This window comes from Sciurus carolinensis, chromosome 5 (assembly GCF_902686445.1).
Source record: "Sciurus carolinensis chromosome 5, mSciCar1.2, whole genome shotgun sequence".
NCBI lineage: Eukaryota > Metazoa > Chordata > Mammalia > Rodentia > Sciuridae > Sciurus > Sciurus carolinensis.
The window spans coordinates 35,614,363-35,628,217 of NC_062217.1; the positions used below are offsets into that span (position 1 = coordinate 35,614,363).

The 13,855-nt window shown below is 32.1% G+C and overlaps 1 protein-coding gene across 1 annotated transcript in view; it reads left to right on the forward strand.

Annotated features, from left to right (window-relative positions):
• Cog6 (component of oligomeric golgi complex 6) overlaps positions 1 to 13,534 on the forward strand; it is an 82,102-nt gene extending 68,568 nt beyond the window's left edge. Inside the window, exon 19 of the mRNA XM_047554159.1 lies at positions 12,098 to 13,534. Within this exon, the coding sequence (XP_047410115.1) occupies positions 12,098 to 12,245 (148 nt within the window). The 3' untranslated portion in view covers positions 12,246 to 13,534. The remainder of the gene's footprint in view (positions 1 to 12,097) is intronic.
• The last annotated feature ends 321 nt before the right edge of the window (positions 13,535 to 13,855 follow it).

A 13,855-nucleotide genomic window follows, 5' to 3' on the forward strand; every position in this document is an offset into this window, starting at 1 on the left:
CACCTAATATTCTGAAGTATCAGAATATTACAGTTAGAAGTAACCAAGAGATCAGTTACTAACTTCCTTAATTTTAAGAAAATTAACAAAATTGTCTACAAGTAGGAATTAGGCAAAATTATCTATACATTTTTTCTTTCTGTTGAATAACTGTGCATTAAGTGCATTAAGTTCTTTTCTAGGGTAAGGTTGATGTAAAAGGCTTTATTCTGTCTTTGTGGATCTTAAGTCTGGTGGGTCAATTAAACACGTTAGCAAATATTTATATTAAAAAACTCAATAAGAAAAGAACCATTGAACATGTATCTGAAAGGTTGTTGCTTACAAAGGTGGTACACTTAACCTTTTGTTGTTCTGGAGGGTAGGGCTACAACAGTTAGCAGAGCAAGGAGGCAGAAGAATTGGCAAGGAATGGGATGGACTGTGTTTTCCTGAGATAGGGAATTAGGAAATTCCTTTAATAGGTGAATGGTAAGAGTAAATGAATTTAATGATGTTTTGGTGACTTTCACATTTTATTATCCCAAAAGATTTTATACATACCTATTTAAAGAGCTAAAAGGTTACAAAACGAAACTTCATTATGCCATGACTCAAACTGTGTGGTTTTCCACAAAAAAAATAAATAAATAGAATGTCATTTATAAAGTACCTTAAAATTAAATATAATCTGTGAATGTATTTTTATTCAGAATAATTGAAATCAATATCATTTTGACCACTTATTTTAACTCAGGGATGCTTTGAAAATATATAGCATTTTTTATGCATTCAGCATTAAAACAGATATTCTAATTGTGCATTTTTCACTCTATTGATGACATTTCCTTTTATTTCCCCAAATAATTTGTATTCTTATTTCTGCTACTGAATAGGCACTGCATGTGCATATTTGATATTCGTTATAAAGTATTTGAAATAATAGGACATAACTTTTACTCCATTGAATTTTGAGCCTTTCCAAAATGACGATTTGTTTTTAGGCAAAATTTATTTTATGTCTTTATATTCCTAATTCCTGTCTTTCTATTTGTATTTAATATGTCAGTTGATTCTTTGAAATGTAAAGCATTCTTTTAAAATCCTGTCTGTTCTGTTAATGCCGTGTTCTGAACTTCTCTTATCCCTATCTTTGCAGTACTTTGGAACACCTATTACTCTTTCCCTTTTTCTGTTAAAGTTTGATTGATTTTCAAAGGAGATTTTGTTTAAGCACCTCAGCTTTAGAATAAACTAATAAATAAATTTAAATAACCAGGAGGCAAGACTGTATAGAAAATGAGGGAAAGAATAGGAAAAGAAAATCATTTTAAAGAATTTCTCCTTTCTTCATTTGGATGAATTAGAAAGATGCTCTTCCTTTTCAATGACAAACTCCTATATTCACCTGGTAGTGGTATGAAAACAGAATTTGGATTGCAGAAACCATAATTATGCATATATAAACTGTTCTCAATAAATCTTCACTTATTTAATCAGAATGATTTCCATGAGAAACAAGAAATTAAAAAAATGCAGCGCTACCTAAAATGAATATATAAGAAAGTAGGTATGATTTAAGAACTTTCTCATTCAAGATTTTCCTGTTATATATGTTAGAAATAAAGCATATACCTATGAAGGAACCATTTTCTTTTTGTTATAAAAGAAACAGTTTCTTTTTTCTGTAACTACTACCTGTATTCACTATCAGGAGCACTCATGTAAACAGATATAAAAAATTTGGAAATAAAGAAAGGGGGGAAAAAAGTACCCGAGAAAGAACAACTTCCGGAAACCTGTAGGCAGAAAAATACCTAGAGCTTAGACAATGCTTTTGAGACCTAAGAAAACCCAAGCCTTAAAGTAGGGCTAATCTAGTCCCACAGTGAAGGGTATTTTAGTTTTATACTAACAAAGCTTAAAACAAGCCTCTAAAGGATCAAGATAATTTTAACTAAGTTAACTGTGTCAAGATCAAAAAGAAGCATTCCTTTGACAACATACAGTCAGCAGTGTAGTTTCCATAATGCTAAGTATACAATCAAAATTATTTCGGAGGATAAGCAAGGAAATATGAACCAAAACTGGAAAAAAAAATCAGTTACTAGAAATAAACTCACAAGTGATGCCTATAGAATTACCAGATGTTTAAAGGAGCTATTAAAAATGTGGTTGGGCTGGGTCTGTAGCTCAGTGGTAGAGCACTTGCCTCGAATGTGTGAGGCACTGGGTTTGATCCTCAGCACCACATAAAAAAAAAAAAATGAATAAGTAAAGATATTTTTAAAAATATCATCAAGATTTTAAAGGTAATCATTATTTTGAGAAACTAAATAGGGATTTTACAAAATGAGATTTTTAAACTTGAAAAATACAGTATCTAAAATGAAAAATTCACTGGATGTGCTTGAGAACCAGCCAGACACTCCTGAAGGAAAGATCAGTTAACTTGAAGAGAGGACAAGAGACAGATCCAAGCACAGAATGGTTTAGAAAATTTAAATTCAGAAATTGTGAAATTGTGAAATAATATTAAGTAGGGGGTGAAGGTAATGGGAAAGACAATAGAAAGAATCAGACATAACTTTCCTGTGTTCACATATGAATATATGACCATTGTAACTCCATATCATGTACAACCATAAAAATGGGAAATCACATATGTATATGTGATGTCAAAATATATTCTACTGTCATGAGTAACTAAAAAGAACAAATAAAAAAATTTTAGAAAGAATATTAATCTCACATATAGATGTGTATATAAAAATTGGAAAATCATATTATGGTTGAAACAAAAATTTTGAAAAAATGAGTTTTCTTCAAATGTGATGGAAAGCATGAATCTACATAGCCTAAAAGCAAAATAAATCCCAACAGAGAAAACTACCAAGCATGGCATAATCAAATTATTGAAAACCAATGATAAAAGGAAAAATCTGAAGAGCAAACAGAGGAAGAGAACAGGGAACAATGGTAAATATTACTACTGACTTTTTGTTGGAAACAATGTTAAACTAGAAAACAATTGATATTATCTTTAAAAAAGAAAAAAAAAATCTACTGTCAACCTTGATTGCATGTTCACCAAAAGTATCTTTAAGGTAAAAATGTAAACTCAGTGGTAGAGGATTTACCTTTACCACTGTAAGTAACCATTTAAGAACAAGGTGACCCAAAAAGAAAGCAATGGTGGCAGGCAATATTAACAGACAAAATTGAATTCAAGGTGAATATAATTAAAAGGCCAAAAAATTTTTATTAATAAAAAAATAAAATAAAATAAAAATAAAAAATAAAAATTACACAAAATCTTAAGTATAAAGTCTTTCAGATATAAAAAATTCTTAATAAAGATAGCAAACGAAACATGCCACTGTATTAAAAGGGAACTATATCGTGGCCAAAGGATACAAAGAAAAAAAATCTTAATTTAACTTAATTACACAAACACAGTTGGAAAAGAATACCATGTGACCAGGTTGGAGCATTGAAAATATACAACAGACATCACACTTATGAGGAAACCTTGAAAACATTTTCACTAAACTTCACAATATGTCAGACTATCACATCTGTTTACCTTAAGTAGTCATTATAATCAGGTCAATCATTAACTATTAAAAAGAATGAAAATTATTTTAGCTGTTTAGCAAAAAGCAAAATGAGGCATATAATTGTTAAACTAACAGAACTAAAATAAGTTGTTACGTGACCAGATTCAAAATTAACATATAAAAATTAATACATTTTCTATATACTGACAAATATTTAGTTAGAACAAGTAATGAAAAATAAAAACCCTTATCGTAATAGCCATAGTATTGCTTTCTAGAAATGAGCACATAAACATAGCCAGAAAATTTTATGAAGAAGTCAGAAAACTTCATTGAAAATTTTTAGAGAAGATCTGAATAATAGGCATACTGTATTCATAAACCAGAAAATTTATTAGTGGACTAGGTAAATCTACAAATTCAGCATGACTTCAATCAGAATTCCCATGTTAAATTTACTATGTTATTGAATATTTTATTTAATATTTGTCTTCAAAGAAGTATGTAAGAGGGGTCTTGATCATTTTTTAACATTACTGAATTCACACTGATTCATCGTAGCATCATCTGTACCTGAGTGATCACTTCAAGTTTCCAAACCATTTTCTAGTTTCACCCTTTCCTTGTCCACCATTAGCTAACGAACCTCTACAGTCATTTGAAACACCTTAGCCAGTAATCCTTTGATGAACTACTTAATTTAATCCTCCCAATTAATTCTATAAATTAGGATTTCCCATTTTATGGAAGAGGACCTTACTTAGAAAGGTTGGACAATTGAACCAAGATCCAACAATTAGTAAGAAGCAATGCTGAGATTTGAATCAATTATTTCTGATTTCTGGTCACTTCAGTATTGTTCTATATATTTTAAAATTTTTGTTGATGCATAATAATTATACATAATAGTGGGATTCGTTGTGATATACTCATACATGCACGTAACAATTTGGTCAGTTTTATTTCCTAATACCTCCCCCTCTTCCTCTTCTGTCCTTGATCTTCCTCCCCTACGCTGTTTGTCTCCCTTCTGTTTTCATGAGAGATTGGTTTTTTTCCTTTTTCCTCTCTAGTTTTCAAGAGAGAAAACATATAACCCTTGATTTTGTGAGTCTAATTTCTCCGGTTCCATCTATTGTTATGCAAATGACATAATTTCATTCTTAAGACGAATAAACTCTACTGTGTATATATATTGCATTTGTATCATCCATTCATCTGTTGAGGGGCTCCTTGGCTGGTTTTTAATTTGACTGTTGTGAGTTTCACTGCTGTAAACATTGGAATGCATGTATCTCTGTGTTCACTTAATTCTTTTGAATAAATACCAAGGAGTGGCATAGCTGGATTATAGGTGGTTCCATTCCTAGTCTTTTAAGGAATCTCTATACTGATATCTGTAAATGTACTAAGTTAGAGTCCCACCAATGGTGTATGTTTCTTTTCCTCTACTACCTTATCAGCATTTATTATTATTTGTATTCTTGATAATTGCCATTCTAACTGGGGAGAGATGACATTTTGGTGTGGTTTAATTTGCATTTCTCTTATTGTTAAAGATGTAGAGGGCTTTTTCATGTATTTGTTGACCATTTGTACTTCTTTTGAGAAATGTCTGTTTAGTTTAGTTGCTCATTTAATGAATTTGATTCTTTGGGTATTTTTTTGTATTTTTTATGTATTCTGAATATTATTCACTCTTTTTGTTCAGAATTGCTTTGGCTGTTCTGGGTCTTTTATTCTTCCATATGAACTTTAGGACTATGTTTCTGAAGTTCTCTGAAGAATTTCATTGGTCTTTTGATGAGGGTTGCATTGAATGTGCACATCTTTTTTGTTAGTGTGGCCATTTTTACAGTGTTTATTCTGCCTGTCCGTGAGGGAGGTCTTTCTATCTTCTAGTGTCTTCTGTTTCTTTTTTCAGCATTCTGTAATTTTTCATTGGTTAGATTTATTCCTAGGTTTTTTTTTTTTTTATGCTATTGTGAATGGAATTGTTTTCCTGATTTCTTTTTCAGCAGATTCATTATTGGTATATAGAAAAACTGTTGTAATTTTTATATATTGATTTTGTATCTTGCGGCTTTGTTGAATTTATTATCGGGTCTGGAAGTCTTCTGATACAGTTGCAGGCTATTTAGACTATACTGTATTTTTGTTAACCCTTTCTAAAATGTTGATAGCATTTTATTATATTTTTAAAGGATGCTGAAAGATGTGTGGCATGTGCGGTAGATAATACTTACGTAAGATATGTTCCTTAGACTCACGTGAAACATGCATGCATTTCATTTTGACTGATAGAAAGCTGATCAGGGGTGAAAAACTGACCCAACCTGTTGTGACACTTTTAATGTTTATATTGTGATAAAAAGATAACATTTAACCAGTCCATTATTCATAAGTATATTGTCATCTTTTCTTCTTGAATTTTCAGCCTTGCACTGTTGACACCTTTTTTTCTGTGACACATTTGATTGCACTCTTAAATGTGGTGCTGTAATAAAGCTCAATTTTAGTGATAACAGAACCTGAATGTTGAAATAAACTATTTTTAGAATTGCTGGGGTTTGTGGTAATGATGAAAGTTGTATCATGTTGTTATGGCAACCAAAAACCCTGAAGTACTGATTAATGACAAACTCACTGATTCTGGAAGTAAGCACTTCATTTCTTAGCTCAGTGCTTTAAATAATTATTTAAAATAGACTTAATTTCTGTGAACTTATTTTAAAATGAGAATGATTTCTCCATATGGTTTTAGATCAGTCTTTAAATTTTTTTTGAAATATATAGCACTAAGTTCTTACAGCATTGTGACATTTGTACCTGGACAAATAGTATTTCTCAATGTCAGTATTCTAATTCACAAGTAACTAAAAAATGTTGTCCTTCTGTAATTTTGTGTAGAAAGCTGATCTCCTTCAATTCTTTTTTCTTTTCTCTAATAGTAAATTAACTAGATGATTATTATATTTGTTATATGCTACACTGGTTTAGCAAACCACTTCCTAAATGCAACAAATATTGGAAGTTTCCAAAATTTGGAAATAAGGTAAAGTTCAGGAAATTATTTGTTTAAGTGAATGTGCCTTTGTTTCATTCTGTTCACTACTCATCAAAGGTCTCAAACTATATGGGTATGTTAATTTGTAGATTCTACCTTATAGAAAAGATAGCCCCAGAGGTATGGTTAATGTGCTGTGATACTTTAAACTAAAGTATCTAAACTATTATATTCTAACCTTCCTTTTCAAGTGCTTGTAAATGATCAATTCCTCAAAATGGCCTGTGAACCAGCTTAATAATTTTAATAGTTTGATAGTAGTTTCCTCATTAATAAGTTATTAGATTTTTGACTTTGTTCATTCTTTATTTGTATAAGAGTTATGTTTTAAATTTTCCAAATTATACTTGTACTGGATAGAGTATTAAACCATCCAGAGGGACTGGGGTTGTGACTCAGCAGTAGAGTGCTTACCTAGGACGTGTGAGGCACACTGGATTTGATCCTTAGCATCACATAAAAATAAATTTTAAAAAAAGGTATTGTGTTCATCTACAACTTAAAAAAAAAAAAAAAAAAAAAAAGAATCCAGAGGCCAATAAAGCACCATTTAACAAATTAATCCTAAGAAGTTTTTGTGGTAGCAAAGACTAATGGTCTAACTTTATAGATGATCGTAGCTTACCTTAAAATAAAATATCTCCCCCTTTTGATGGACCTCTTTGCATATCTTTTGGCCTTATAAAGAACAGGACTACAACTCTAGCATGTAACAATTCTAAACACACTCTTCATCTACTAGCTGTGGGCTTGATCTGATTGTTCAAAATGCTGGTGGATTTCTCTGTTAGAACCAGTGCTCAGCATCCTCTGCTGATAAGAAAATTGCCTTTCATATGGTAATCAGTAGATAAGTACATTCCAAGTTTTCAGAAGTATGTGACTGGACTGTTGATGATTTGGTTGTTTTAGATTTAGTTACAGAATACCTAATAGTTTTGCATTTTGAAAATTAATTATGTGTCACTATAATGACATCATTATTTGAAACTCTGTATTTCATATATGATGCTAGTGATTAGAAAAATAATTTGGTCCAAAACAACAGGAAGGAAGGTAGACAATATGATATGTAGGTAGGTAAACAAGTGACCAAGAGATACTTACATACGCTTTTTTAATTACTTCTAGAGATAAAAAGGAAGGGATAGTAAAATAGAAAATAAAATAGAGAACGAAACTGTTTTAGCACTACAGAAACATACTTTTATATATAAATAACTTATATGCTTATTTTAAATCATTATTTAGCAAATCCAATTCCCCAAAGCAGTCTGTATATGTGTAGGTAGATAGAAACATAGGAATTTCTTTTTAAACGGGAGTTCATTAAAATACTCTTGTCTTTCAATTGAATAGTACAATTTAAAAACTGAAAGTGTCTTATAATATTGTCTAGTTCTGTACTTCACAGTGAAGGAATTAATCCTGGAAGTTAAAGGCAGCAATAGTGGTGGAACTTCAGCTGAGTCTTCTGACAGCAGTTCCTTCACTGTGCTGCATAGAAGCCGTTCGATGGGCTTCTCGCTGGCTTTGGTACTGATGAAGGAACTCTCAGATTTGTTCAGAACTCTGGAGTAACACTGCCAGAGCCCTTGCTCTTTACACTTTGAATTTGATTTGGATTCACTTCAGAGAATCTCTTTCCCTCTTGTTTCTGTCTGGTCGGCTTTAGCAAACCAACTAGGCAGAGGGAAGTTTCTTTTACTTCCCTTTTTTCTTCCTACTACATGAAAGACTTCTTCACCAACTTTGCTAACTTTTTGTCTTCCTCTGCATACACGTGTTCATTTTTAATCTCTTCCCTACAGACTGGAGAAGCCCTTTACCACCAAATACCAACATTTTAAAATGACTTACAAACTCTTGCTTGGTTTTATTGGTGTGGTCTTATTTAATTTATCTGTGTTTTAGCAGTATTGCTTCACTCTGTTTTTCTCTATTGCAGACTTACGGTTTTTTAGCTACATTGTGAATTCTAGACATTTTTAGCTAATTTACCTTAAAAATAGAAATGTGCCTTAAGTCACAGTTGAATCTTATTCCATGTAAATTTTTTCATCATTAGGACTAGTAAATAAAATTTAAAATTTTATGACAAAATTTTTAATAATTCTAATTTATCATTTTATCTGTTTTTAAAATTTAATATTTATACCTTATTCTGATTTTAAACTTCAATTAAAAAGGAATAAAGAATATATATATATATATACCAATGAACATTATTATGTATGTATGAATATATATACACACATATATGTATATATATATTGATATATACACCAATGAACATTATTCAGCCATAAAGAAGAATGAAATTAGAACATTTGCAAGAAAAAAATGGATAGAACTGAAGATCATTATGCTAAATGCAATAAGCCAGACAGGCGTCACATGTGTTCTCTCATATATGGAAGCTGGGTGGGGTAGTGGGGGTATCTTCATCTTCAATGTAGAAGGGAGAACAGAGAGTAAGGAAAGGTAGTGGGGAGCCCAACTGACCAAACGATGTTATAAGCATGTACAGATATGCCACAATGAAAGCCACTGTTCTGTGTAATTAATACGCACCAATAGAAATTTTTTTTCTATATTCTATCAGACACACCTATGTTCAAATTAAGTATAGATTTTCTGAGCATGAAGTGTAATAAACGCTGTGCACCCCCCAAATCTGTCATATTGCTTTAAGTAAAGAACTAAAAACAGTATTTCTAAAATTCAGTATCTGCCTTGTTATAAAATGGTTATCAAATGTATATTATATCTGATAGTTGTTTCAAAATCAGTTTATAGTATTTTTCGGTTCTTCATTTATTAGAAATGTTTGCATCATTTTGGTGCATTCATTGTTAAGTTCAGTTAATTATAGGAAAGATCTCCAATCCAATAGATCGAAAACATCTTGGAGTCTCATCTGGTTAAGTAAAGTTCCAAACCGGTTTCTGCCTTCATCCCTTCTAACAGAAAGGTGGTACAGACCCTATCATTCTACTCTTCTCAGAGAATTTACTAGTGCATCATCTTTCTACCTGTTCTAATTTTGGAAGCTTCAGCAATTTTTGGAAAATGTCAAGTTGCTTTAGTTTTAAATAAAATGTTAGTTGCTTTAATTTTAATTAAATGGCATAAAATGTTAGTTGCTAAAGATTTAGGATCCCATCAGAATGAGGTACTGATGATCCACAATCATAGGTGAACTTTCCTCCCCATTCCATCCAACTATTTATATTCTTTCTAGATCATAGACATGTATTTCTACAGATAGCCTTACAAATGTATTATTTGGGCTATTATTATCAAAAAAGAACATAGTTCCTAGAAAAACAACTTAAAGAATATGTTTTGTTGATGTGATTTCATTGCATTGACTTGTATGACAAATAACACAATCTATTATTACTACCATTATTGTCGTGTTAGTCTGACCAGTCATATAGTACACTGAACTATGTGGAGAGAAAGCTTGGCCTGAAATAACCACTAACCCAGTATTTATGAAAAAGAATTCATGAAAAGTTATTTTTCTCCTTCAGACATTTAGTGAGCATTCAAAGTATACTGGGTTTTAAGGAACATAAGAACACGAACAATATCCAATTACTTAAAGTTTTGCATGATAGCCGAGATGTGAATATCATATATTTCTACAGTTCCAGATGTTTTTAAAAGTACATTTTGAAAATGTAAATTTCTAGCATTAAGAAAGGGTAGCACTATACATCCTATAAAGAGCAAAAGAGCAATACAGAACTATTTTGAACAACTTTATGGCAAAAATCAACAACTTAGCTGAAATAGAGACTTTCTCTGAAAAATAAACAATATTGCAACTCTAGCTTTTTACTGATTCTTTTTAAAGCCCTACAATTTTTTATGTCATATTCATGTTTTCTTTACATCATTGAGCATGTTTATAGCAACTATTAAAAGTGCATTGTCTGAATACCACCATCTCTGAGGTTTCTTTGTGTGTTTCTATTAATTGATTTTGCCCCTGACTTGGTCACCCTTCACTGCTTCTTTTGCATGTCTGATAGTGTTTTCATTGGATATTGGACATTATGTGTGCTGCATTATTGAGTATTTAGAATTTGTCTACCTTTAAAAAGAGTGTGTTTTGATATTTTAATATTGAGCTCTATTGCAGTTGGTATATAGATCTGATGTGAAACTAGCCCCTCCAACAACATAAAGCTATTAGGATCTGAGAATCAAGAAAATGTAGATGCTTTAATATAAGTTCAATTTAAGGAGTGGTAAATTCCATAAGAGAAGAACATCAAGAAAGTGCTGTGGACATTCCAAAAAGGAAATGATTATTTCTAACTCTGAAGATCAGAGACTTCATGGAGGAGGGTGCATTTTCACAAAACATTAGGGCATTTAAAGTAGTTGGTGGTGCTTCAGGCAAATGGAGGAGTGAGTACAAGGAACTGAACTCCCCAAGCCCAAGGCAAGGAGAGTGGTGAGGAGTACATTGGGCTGCAAGGGAGAGAAGTGATCCAGGAAGTACTCGAGGGGGGAATGTTGATTTCTTGAAGCCCAAGGAAGCCACTGAAGCTCCTCAAAGACTTCAGGTAAAGGAGAGATGTGATTAAGAGTCTACGTCAGAAAGATGTTTCTAACAGGAGGACTGAATGTGCAAAAGACTGGAAAGGGGGAGACCAAGTAAGAATTTTCTTAGTCCTCCGGACAAGAGATGATGGGACACAGTGATGCCATTAACAGAAATAGGGAACATTATAAGAAAAGTAGCAGTAAAGCTTGAAAAGCATATTTTTTATTTAGTTTTTTATAAATATCAGGAAATTAAGATCAGGACTAGGTGTAGTGATGCATGAATAGTGCAAGCAACTGGGGAAGACAGAGAGTAAGTGTCATGGCAACGTGGAGGGAGGTGACAGCAGATTTAGTGAGCCTGGTGCTCTTCTCTAGCATAATGACTTTTCAAACATTGCAAGGCTACATCTGTTGTTCTTCTAGGTGCTTTGGTAGAGCTGCGTGAGAATGCTGTGGTTTGTTCTAGCAAGTGTCATGTTTAGCCTAGTGATGATACACAGAGCTCAGGAGGAGTCTAGGAGATATGGTATTTAAGGTAGGAGGTTCAATAGGTCATCCTATTTTAAATGTATTTTTGATTAATGATATTTTCAACTTACAGTAGGTTTATTGGGTATAACCTGGTCATAAATGGAGAAGCATCAATATAGTCAGGCACTGTTATTTCCCTAAAGGTAAAGCACTGAATAAAACACAGTCCCTGCCCTCTGGATCCTACATAGCAATAAGGGAGACTTTAATGAATGATAACTATATTAAAATATCTTTTAGCCCCAAATCAAGGAAGTAGCTTGTAGTTGTGCCATGATTTTTAAGTAGTAGTGGTGGTGTGGTAAATATGGAAATGAAGTGCACTGATTCAAATAGGAAGTGTTCCTACAGTTCCTAGTGATCATGTGTTCATATTTTGTTTGCTTATCCACAGAGAGCAGATTGTAAAACAGTCTACAGAATTGGTCTGCAGAGCCTATGGTGAAGTGTATGCAGCCGTGATGGATCCAGCCAACGAATACAAAGATCCAGAGAGCATTCTGCACCGATCACCACAGCAAGTGCAGACCCTGCTCTCCTGATTGTCTTCCTTGGTTGTGTTAGCAAAATATCACTTCCCTAAAATACTGAGAGTTGTTTTGTTCTTCAGTCTATTTATCTTTGAAATTTCCAAGTTACAAATTTCTTTGTATCATGAAATTGTAGGTCCCAGTAATTTCTTCCATTCTCAATGATATGGAAGTAACTAAACATTGACCTTCTTTAGTATTGTATGCATCTGCTTTCTGGGTAAAGGTGTTCTCTTCTTTGTTAGCTATCTCTCCATCTCTGCAATTTCTTCTTTATCCTGGAACATAAAATATGTGGCAAAAAGTAATACGAAAGGTTTAAGGATTTTTTTTTTTACAAGACTAGTTCTAAATTAACACCATATAAAAATTTTGTCAAAACTTAAATATTAGCATTAATTATAGTAAATACATCTTTACCTGAAGATTTCTTTGCATTTTTATTGTTAATGTAAGTAGGTAGACTAAATAGTTTTTTTGAACCTTTGTTCCCAAAATAACTGTTCTAAACGGGTGTTAGAAGAGAGAAAAATAACAGTGGATTTGCTGCTGGTATATATAGCAATAGTCTCATTTCTGCTTTACTTTCACACATAGTACATAAATGGTTACATACTTTTTAATGTCATTTTAAATATACACTCAGCTAAAAGGGAGAACAAGAAAAGTAATTTAAATAGGTTGGAGTCTACTCTGAATACCTTGGAGGGAACTTAAGATGGGGCTCAGCACTGTGCTGAATTTTAGATGTGTATGTAACCTGAGCTACATGTTCGTCTAGTGTTTAAAAATAGCATTTGTCATATAGTGTGGACCCTTTTAACCAAAGACAAATTTATCTGGTGTTCAAACCAATATGAATTCTTCTGGAGCAAAAGTAACTATGCATCATCCATTTTGGTGAAAGTCTATTATAATTGTATTATTTTCTCTACAATGAATATATGTGATATGTGTGAAAATAAAGCATAATACAAATTCAAAGCTTACATTTTTACATATTTTATTTGTTCTGTGAAAAACAGTTAATACCTTACCACTAGTGAATTCCTTTTTTTCCTAAGAGAAAATGTATTTTTCTTTTTATCTGGTTTTCTCAAGTATAATATTGAATTGTTTCTAGAGCAGCATTCTTTGCCGTATTTTTGTGTATCTTGTTAATTTGTGTTTGGTAAAGGTATTAATAAAAATACACATGCCTGTAATCCCAGCAGCTTAGGAGGCAGAGGCAGGAGGATCACAAGTTCAAAGCCAGCCTCAGCAATTAAAAGATCCTGTCTCAAAATAAAAAAGGACTGAGAATGTGACTTAGTGGTTAAGTACCTGGCTTCAATTTCTGTTTAAAAAACAATATATATATTGTATATATATACATATATGTGTGTGTGTGTGTGTGTGTGTATATATATATACATATATGTGTATATATATATATACATATATATATATATGGCAAATCTGAGCTAACCAGTGAAAGGCTAACTGGTGAATGTGGTATATCATAAGATTTGAGAACAAAGTCAAAATAAAAGATTATAAGTGATAACACTTATGATCACTAGGGTAACACTTAGATTTGCTATATAGGTCATAGCTTGCATTTTGGACTATTTTGATTTGGT